The sequence below is a fragment of the Hibiscus syriacus genome, unplaced genomic scaffold (genome assembly GCF_006381635.1).
Source record: "Hibiscus syriacus cultivar Baekdansim isolate YM2019G1 unplaced genomic scaffold, ASM638163v2 tig00017792_pilon, whole genome shotgun sequence".
NCBI lineage: Eukaryota > Viridiplantae > Streptophyta > Magnoliopsida > Malvales > Malvaceae > Hibiscus > Hibiscus syriacus.
In genome coordinates, this window is record NW_024062416.1 from 64,410 (window position 1) to 74,228 (window position 9,819).

Sequence of the window (9,819 nt, forward strand, 5' to 3'; positions counted from 1 at the left end):
TCTGTCAATTTGGGGGGGGGTTTGTTTTCTAAAAACATTCATATTTCAGTTGGTTTAACTGTCAAATCAAAGGGAAAAACCGACTTTCCTATCTTTGTAAGCTTATCGTCATTGGTCGGTCTCTCCTTCAGCGCTTTCCGCCATTGGCCGGTCACTAAATTTCTTCACCGACCAACTCGCAGCAATCATCATCACCACTAAAAAGTAGCCATTTTTATTTCAGCCAAAGATTTACAGCAACCCTTTTTCCATTGATCCTCCATAGCCAATGACCATAACTTAACAATGAAGAGAAAATTTTCTTTTTCATTTTTTCCTTTAGTCTTTTGGGTTTATTAATAAAAAATGAACCTTTTGTTTTGGGATTTTGACAGTGAATTCTTTCTGGGGTCTTCCCTTTACTTTCGGCTTTTAGCATTTTATGAATCAGCAGCCGACTTTGAGTGGGTGTGGTCTTTGTCGGCTGCTTATTTTTTTCTTCTAATTTTCTTTAAAAGAATACAAAAAAAAAAACGTGAAAACAACGTGCACACTTTGTTGTTACCTCTTCTATCTGTTCTCATATATAATAAACTACTTCAACTTTTGTTTTCTTTCGTTTCAGTAAGTGTGTGATGATTTTCATTTATTGTAAAGAATTTGAAGACGGGTCACTTCGATCAGACGATTTTCCTCTGAATTTTCAATGATCTTTTCCGGGTTTTCTTCCCTGAGTTTCTCACATAATCTGGTCAGCTTTCTCTCTCTTTTTTGCCTTGGAAATATAGTTTGACCTGCATATCTATGTAATTCTGTTTTTGTTCTTGAATGATCTCAGTATGATCAAGTTTGATTGAGCTGCTAGTCTTGCTGGTAATGAATTTTGATTAGTTCATCTTGTGATTCTGATTTAAGCTTTTATGTATGGGTATTAGAATCTTTTATTTGTTATGAGAAATCCTCTTTTCTTGTGCTTGACATAAGAGTTTACTTCATTAATTTGTCTTTGAGATTTGTTTGTGGAAATTATGACTATTTATCCTGTTCTGGAATTGTGTTCATCCACTAACTCGAATGCATAGATCTTCTAAGAGAATCGGTTTCGAGTATTTTTAATAAACGGCACAGAAACATCATGCATGATGTTGTTGCAGAGAATTTTATATTATAGATGTATGTCTCCACTAGTGTGTCCTTTGGCATCTAAGTTGCAATCACTTTGTTTCACTTAGCTGAAAGATTTGCCTGTATCTTGTTCATTTCAAGAACTTTTGGCTCTTCATTGCTGTTGAATTTTGATCAACGGGACAGAATCGATTTCGAGTATTTTTAATAAACGGAACAGAAACATCATGCATGATGTTGTTGCAGAGAATTTTATGTCATAGATGTATGTCTCCACATGTGTGTCCTTTGGCATCTAAGTTGCAATCAATTTGTTTCACTTAGCTGAAAGATTTGCTTGTATTTTTCATTTCAAGAACTTTTGGCTCTTCATTGCTGTTGAATTTTAGCTAGTTCGGTGTTAGGAGGATGTTACCTTTTATGTAATATTTTCTCTTATATCTGTCGATTTTTTATTGGCAGCGTTTGATCTAGCCTTGGATTATTGATTTCATTCTGGGAGTATTGGACTTTGATTTATTTGAAGCAGTTAAGTATCTTGTCCTGAAGTTACATAATCTTCTAGGACATGGGTAGAGCGGGAACTTCATCTGTTCACTCGGAGAAAATCTCCCATCGGTTTAGTATGGCTTTATCGTCAGCCTTTTTCGAATGGCTGTTGCTTTTTATGCTCTTTTTTGATGCTATAGTTTCATTCCTGATAAAAAAATTTGCTCATAAATGTAAATTGCAAGCACCATGTGTGCTGTGCTCGAGGCTTGATCATATATTCGGGAAAGAAAAACGGAAGTTTTATTGGGATCTTTTATGCGATGATCATAAGTTGGAGATTTCATCCTTGGTTTACTGTCATTCTCATAAGAAGCTTGTTGATGTTCAAGGAATTTGTGAAAGTTGCCTTTTCTCATTTGCTACAACAAATAAGTCTAATGCTGAAACCTACCGATTGTTGGTCGGTAAGTTGGGGGAAGATTTTGATTATCGTCCAGAGGAGGATCCCTCACTTGAGAATCATAAACTTGGATATTTGACTCAAAGGCGCTGTTCTTGTTGCAATGATCCATGGATGCCAAAAGGATATGCCAAAACATCGATGCAAACACAATCGGTTGTGTTTCCGGCTTCTGAATTTGATATACCTTTACCGGTTTCCGTTGAACATGGTAAGTATGAGCAGGACAGAAGTGGCAATGTGTCTGTTTCAGTTGAAGATACACTTCAGAGAAAAAACTGGCCCGATCCTTTATCTCATGTATCATATTCGGAGCTTAAGATTGCTTCTGATTTGGAATCTGAAGCGAATAGTAATGCTGGCGGGGAGGAAGATGATGTGATTATCCAAACTCATAATCTAGGAAGAGATCTTGTTGATCAACATATGCAGCCAGAGTCTGAAACTTTTACTTTGTCCGACGGTTTTCCTTCGGAGAAATTCATGGATCCCATTTCTGCACTTAAGCGTCCTGTATTCATTTCACAACCAGAACCGGAATCAACCATCATTGAGGAGCCTCTTAACACTATATCAGTGGAATCTACTGATTCAAAACAACATGGCTTGGAGGAACTTAATTGGGAGCAAGCCAGTAGCAAAATCGAGCCATCTGCTTCTTCTAAGCTTATTCTCTTGATGACGCCCCTTTATCGTCAAAAGACGGGGAAGCTCCTATCGATATGCCAATAGAAATGAATCTTGATGCCCTTGATAAGGACTCTCCATTGCCAACTCCTGGTGAAGTTCTTATTCATGTGTCTCAAGAGAGTAAGCTTACTTCCCTTGATTTTCTTCCTTCGTTGCCGGTCGACAATAAAACTCTGATCGAAGTACCCAAGGATAGCAAGCATATCAACAATGAAACTCTGGTTGAAGTACCCAAGGAGAGCAAGCATATCGACAATGAAACTCTGGTCGAAGTACCCAAGGAGAGCAAGCGTATCGACAATGAAACTCTAGTCGAAGTAACCAAGGAGAGCAAACACAATACCATTGAAGTACCCAAGGAGAGCAAGCATAATATCATCGACGATGTTCCTCAATCAAATGTTGTATCTTCTGTTGAAGAATCAAAAGAGAGTAGTAAGTTGAACTTTGTAGAAACACCCATCCTATTTCTCTATCAGCTGCTGTGACACCCTTAATAACTTTCATTTCATGGTTATTTCATTAATTTAATATTTTCTGTCAATAGGTGTTATCGGAACTGTTGAAGTTGAGAAGATATCTGAGTCGAAGTGTGAAGATATCCACGTATCAACAGAACAGCCACTTCCCGTACCCGAATCAACGGTGGAAGAAAATCGAGTCACTACTGGCCCTAGCATCCAAGCACTCAATTCCTTGGACCTAAGCGATGCTTATAAGCTAGCTGTAGGTAGTAAAGGAAGACAATTATCTGGTTTGCTTGTTGAACAATGGATTGGAAGAGATTCTTCGAGACTTAGTGAAGATCTAAAGGTCTTATTGTCACAATTATCTTCTCGAGGAATGGATCAATTGATGAACGATGCAAGTCCTCGGATCGCTGCAAGTCCTAAGATTTCTGTTAATCCGAGGATATCTATAAATAGTGATGATTTAAAAGCATCAGATTCTTCAGCATTTAACGGAATAGAGATGCTTCAAAGGAGGGTCTCACTGGAGAGAAATGAGTCTGGTTTGTCTATAGATGGAAGCATTGTTAGTGAAATCGACGGTGAAAGCGTGGTTGATCGGCTAAAACGCCAGGTCGAGCACGACAGGAAATTATTGAGCGCTTTGTACAAGGAATTGGAAGAAGAAAGAAACGCGTCCGCAGTCGCTACAAATCAAGCAATGGCCATGATTACTCGACTGCAGGAAGAGAAGGCGACGCTGCAAATGGAAGCCTTGCAGCACCTGAGAATGATGGAAGAACAAGCCGAGTACGATATGGAAGCGTTAGAAAACACAAACGACCTTCTTGCGGAGAAAGAGAGAGAGATTCATGATCTCGAAGCCGAGCTGGAGTTTTACAGGATGAAGTTCCCTAATGAGTTCATGCCAGATGACACAGAGGATCATTCAGAAGCTACTGCCATTGAAGAAAAGGCAAGCTTACATACAGAGCCAGCTACCGGAAAACCAAACTTCGGCGCCGCGGATGAAGAAACAGAACAGTTGTTCGAGGTCACAAACAAAGTCACCATGAAGAATCCATTGTCTGGACATGAACAAGGGTGCCATGATGAAGAACTCGTTCCTTGAGGCTTTACTTACAAACACCATAAAGGTAACTACTTTGATTTTCATCTTTTATCTCCCTAATTACCCAAAAATCATCCATTGTCTGAAAATGCATTTGCATGAAAAATATTGTTTACTTATTTTTGTGTAATTTAACAGATGCCTGCACCAGATGCTAGTGACCATGAATTGCAGAGATTGTCATGTCTCTGTAAATAGCTAGCCTGACATGTTTTGCGTAGCATCAAAAATGGAGTTGGTGAGTTTTTTTTTACGATGAGTTTGAAGATTGAATCTTTCCTCCTTTTTTTCTTGATTTTTTTTTATTTTTTAGCTAAAATTAATGGTTTGATTTGAGTGATTGGATTTTGTACAAGGTTGTGATGTTTAATTGTCAAGTTTGATATAATGAGATCAACCCAAAAATATTGTAAATTAGAATAGATCAGAGAAATTCCAAGTTTGTTTGCATTTTTTGATAGAAAATTCCAAGTTTGTTTTTGATGTGTTTTTTTTGGTATTATTCGAATGATTAATTTAGATCAAATATTATTAGAGTATATTATAAAACAATTCTGCCAACTCAATTTTTTCTATTCAGACCGATAATTCGAACCATCAACCTTTGATTATCATATTTTTACATTAACTGTTATTTCCAATAAAAAAAGTTTTTAATTAATGATAATAATTGGAAAAATACTAATTTTAATTTTATTTGATTGTAGTTCTTATAATTTCAGTTAAATATTTGTCTTTGTATCATACATAATATAATTGAAGTGCATAAGCAAGAGTTTTGCGTAGTAGTATTGTAATATTTTGACGAGTGATGCTTCAATCAAATGACATGCAAACTTCAATTTTAAATAAAAGAATATAATTGATATGCATGAACATGAAATTAGAAATATTGATGCAAAGTTGCCTGAAATTAAATCACTCATTTTCTATACCTTTATGGCACATTTTTTATTGTTTGGTCGTTATTTTCGTTTATCCTTTGACTTCGACACAACTAATCAAGATGACGTTTTTGTTATCATGTTGATATTCCCTGCTTTAGACCCTCGGATTGGATTTGGATACGCGATTTACTTTCGTAGATAGTTTTCTCACGTTGCTCGATTCTGATTTGCAATTTTTCGATAATCTTTCAATAGCTTGATCCTTTTGTGGTTTGTTTGTCGATGCGGTCAAATCTATTTGTATATATATTTTATTTGAGTTTATTTGATTAGGTTTTTTTAACATTTTTCTTATATATGGTCGTTGTGTGATCTTAAGTGGTTAGTTTATTGTCTTAATGATTATAGAAAAATGTCTTCATTATGTGTTTAGTTTACAGTTGCAGTTGTAAATCGTTATTATAATTTAGATATTTTTTATTTTTAATAAAACTAATGACTTCTTTCTTGTCAAAAAAATTCTCTTACTTTAGGCCTAAATGAAGTGACTTACGTTTACTTTCAATTTTTTATTATATATTGTTATCTGATTTATCAATAGTAAGTGCATCAGATAAAATTAATACATGTTTAGGGAGAATAAAACTGACACGTTTAAAACGTACCCTCTTCCTCCATAGCACTACCGACGAAAAGAAGGCTTCATGTGCATTGTCTAATCTCAGCATTGATCCATAAGCAGCAAGCTCATAAGTTATACTAAGAAAGCTGACTTAATCGGTTTTGAATGAGACTTAGGCATCCTTAGGGATCCTTACATTAGGCACTACCTTCCAGGTTGGCTCCCAAGATAGTCCTTGAACGATAGGAATCTGGGAGAAAAAATGTCAATAACGATTAACGAGACCTCTTCAAAAATCTTGAAACTCTGAAAAGAAGCTCAGAACGGAATCAATCTCCTTTGGCAATTCCACTATACTGTCAAAGGGCAAGGGCTTAGCCAACTGAATGACCTTCGACAATGAAAACCATGACAAGTACAACTAGACTAATTGATTCACCTTCTCATCCTTTTAATATATCTTTCTTCTATGGAAAGATGGAATAATCGTTGGGTACCCTGAACGGATGAGAGATCCTGGAAAAGGGATGGGAGTCTTCTGGTTATTGTGTAACACCCCAATTTAGGGGCTAATTTTTTAGAAATTATAAAGTATTGAATTTAAGTGATATTTTTGAAAGAAATTAATGATTAAATTGTAAAATCGCAAAGTTGGTAGACCATTTTCTAAAGTGTAAGAAATTCAGTGGCTAAACTCATAATTTACCTATTTTTCTTTGGGAGATAATTATAAACCTCTCCCGTATGTTTCTGCAGATTATTTTCCTCATATCGGTCAACTACTTTGAGCTCTGATCTATTCACTGTTCGGCCACCGTTCAACGATTCGAAACCACCATCGTGTTCGTTGTCGATCGAAGAACAAAACCCTTCAAACCTCTCGTCATGAATCAGTGTCGTTCGTTGTAAATTTCAATCAAAAGTATCGTCGGTTTTAACTTAATCTCCGTTGGTTTTCCATCGATTCACGTCGATCCGGCCACCCATTTTCGACACCTCCCACACCATCGTGTTCATTGTATCGTTCCGAGTCCACCGGTGGCTTTCACGCCTCCATCATCGCCGACGCGTGATGGAGGTGAGGAAGTCAAAGTTTTCGATGTGTTGAAATAGAGCTCTCCACCTTTCAAAATTTTGAACCGAGCTTGGTAAGTTTGACCCGGGCCCTGTAGGACTGTTCACGCGCCCCCACGCGCTGCCCCTACACGTGGGGGAGCTTCGAAAACTGTTGGGGCAGTTTGACCCGGTTTGATCCAACCCGACTCATTGACCGTTGACTGTTGACCGACCGTTGACTTTGATCGAAAAGTCAAAATTTTTGAAAAGTCATATTTTAGGTTTTTCGACGTCTTGAGTTTGAATCCGAAGTCCGTTTTTCCAAATTCGAACCCGAAAGCCTCGAAATCGTCAATCAAACCCGTTGACTTTGACCAAAATTTTCAAAAAGACATATTTTATGTTTTTCGACGTCCTGAGTTCGATTCTGTAGTATGTTTCGCCAAATTCAAACCCTATAAGCTATTTTTCACCCGATTCGATCTATTTTTGCAAAATTAAGCTCCGTTTTTTTATGTAATTTCTGTTGTTATGTATCCAAGGAATTATTGGAAGTTGATTTCAAGATCGAGGATGTTCAAATGGAATTTAAATGGTCGAGCGGTATGGCACAAAAATCTAGGTAATACATTACTACTTCTTTATGCTTTATGGAACATGTTGATAATGGATAAATGCATGGATATATATGATTGGACTATTATGCATGTTTGATTATGGATGGACTCGAACCGAATACGGTTTAAATGATAAATTATGAGAATACTCCGATTAGGTAAAATTATGAAAATACCCTTATGGCATAGACTAAGTAGATGTCTTGGATTAATTAAGGAATCCAAATAAACATGGTGTTGTACTACCCTTAAAAGTTATGGAACATAACTTAAGTGAATAGATCAACCCTAATGCTATGTCAATACTTGAATAGCATAGATATCACTTGAATGCATGTCCGTCTTCTCAAGTTTGGATCGATGATAATTCTGAAAGTACTTAGCTCAGCTCAAATCTAGAGCGCATTCTGTACTAAGAAGTGGATATACATGAGACAAAATCAACCACGGATACCGAAATGACTAAATTGAACTGAATGGAAGTACAATAGGTATCCAAAATTTAGAAACGTCTGGATTACTCTGGAAAACTCTGAAGTAATCGGGATAGACTTGATTACTGAATGAAATAAGTAACCTCAATGACTGAGGATTAAATAAGTGATTTGAATGAGTCTGGAAATGCTGTTGAACTTACATGATGAATTATCCTTATGGGTCATGGACCACGAATCAATTACGTTAGTATTTACTGATATCGTTGAAATATGAAAATGAAATAAAGACCATTGGAAGATATATTCAGCGATGATTACGAAGATGATTTAAGGACAAGAATTGTTAGTATTAAGGAGTGAATACCCTGGAAAGGCAACAAATTGACGGGTCAACATGCATTAGTTCTCAGAGTTGTTCAGTTCGAATTGTTCGATAACCCGATCGATCAACATGGATTGTAAATATCCTGAATCTTCATTTCTCCTTTAACAACATAAATCACTCCGCGCATTATTGAACACTTTCCTGATGCACATGAAAACATAGTGGGATTCTAAAGTATTAACCTTAAATGTCTGATTAGATTGGTTAGTAATCGATTCTCTCCAATAGGATCTCGTTCCTGTAATCTGATCAAATTGCAAAAATTTCATGTTATCTACACTGATAACTACAAAGTGTCTCTGAAAAATACTCAGATTCTCTAGTGTCTTCCACATGTACTACATGACAGTTTTATATGTTTTGAAATGAGTTTTAACGAAAGTTTTGATTTACTATTTATGAACCATGACAACATGGTATATGATATTCGATTATGGTTTTCACCGAAAATATGAATTTTTCCTAATTTATGGAATCATGAAAACTACTGATTTATGAACTATGGTTCTATGATTAACTGGTTATACTCGAACTATTTTATTAGGATATTATATGGGTAGACTGTAGGTACAGCTCTGATCAAGCTGGAAATTTCTTATGGACCCAAGGGGATCCTTGGGTAGGCTCTCAGGCCCAAGGTACTCCATTGGATTAATCATTTGACTACTTATGGTGTACAGGTGGAAATTGGTTATATGATTTATTTCATTATCACGGTTGTGACATATTACTAGATCACGATCCAAGTATTATGATTTACGGCTAAAATGATTTCTACTGGATTTTTACATGGATAGGATTCCGAAGTATGAAGGCACTACTCTGATCCAGCTGGTAAGACCTTACGGACCTAAGGATACCCTTGGGTAGGCCCATAGGCCCCAAGGTATATCCTTAGGTTGGTTCCCTTTGCTGTGTGCTTAGGGTAACTCTACGGATCTAAGGATACCCTTGGATAGGCCCATAGGCTCCAAGGCATATCCTTAGGTTAGTTCCCTTTGCTGTGTGCTTAGGGTAACCCTACGGATCTAAGGATACCCTTGGGTAGGCTTATAGGCCCAAAGGAATATCCTTAGGCTGGCTCTTTTTTGTTATGTGCTTATGGTAAGCCCTACGGACATAATTATGGGGAACTGCATAGTGGAGTTTGGTTGGAGGTTCAACTATGATTTTAAAAGATTTATATCTTTTCACTGGTTTTGATTGGAACACACTAGACATCCTATTCGACCTTATAAAAACGTGATAGTATGAAATGTTTCTTATGAATTGAGATTCATGGCTTATACTCAATGAATTACCAATGGTACCCCATATTATCCCAGAAATTGGTATACATCTGATTCAATAAGGAAATTATATGGCTTTTTATTTATCTGCATGTCATGTAGCATCAACTGGTAGTATTGTATTACTGAGCTTCCCAAAGCTCACTTTATTACTCACCTTTTCAGGTTAAAAGAAACGTACAAGTGCATCTATCAACAT

The 9,819-nt window shown here is 36.6% G+C and overlaps 1 protein-coding gene across 1 annotated transcript; it reads left to right on the plus strand.

The window, feature by feature from the left end:
• Positions 1 to 600: 600 nt before the first annotated feature.
• LOC120208874 (myosin-binding protein 1-like) lies at positions 601 to 4,787 on the plus strand. The gene is given in 6 exon segments (XM_039208009.1): positions 601 to 730; positions 1,567 to 2,723; positions 2,726 to 3,018; positions 3,097 to 3,181; positions 3,294 to 4,352; positions 4,466 to 4,787. Coding segments are annotated over 4 exon segments (2,463 nt in total). The 5' UTR covers positions 601 to 730; positions 1,567 to 1,672; the 3' UTR covers positions 4,328 to 4,352; positions 4,466 to 4,787.
• The last annotated feature ends 5,032 nt before the right edge of the window (positions 4,788 to 9,819 follow it).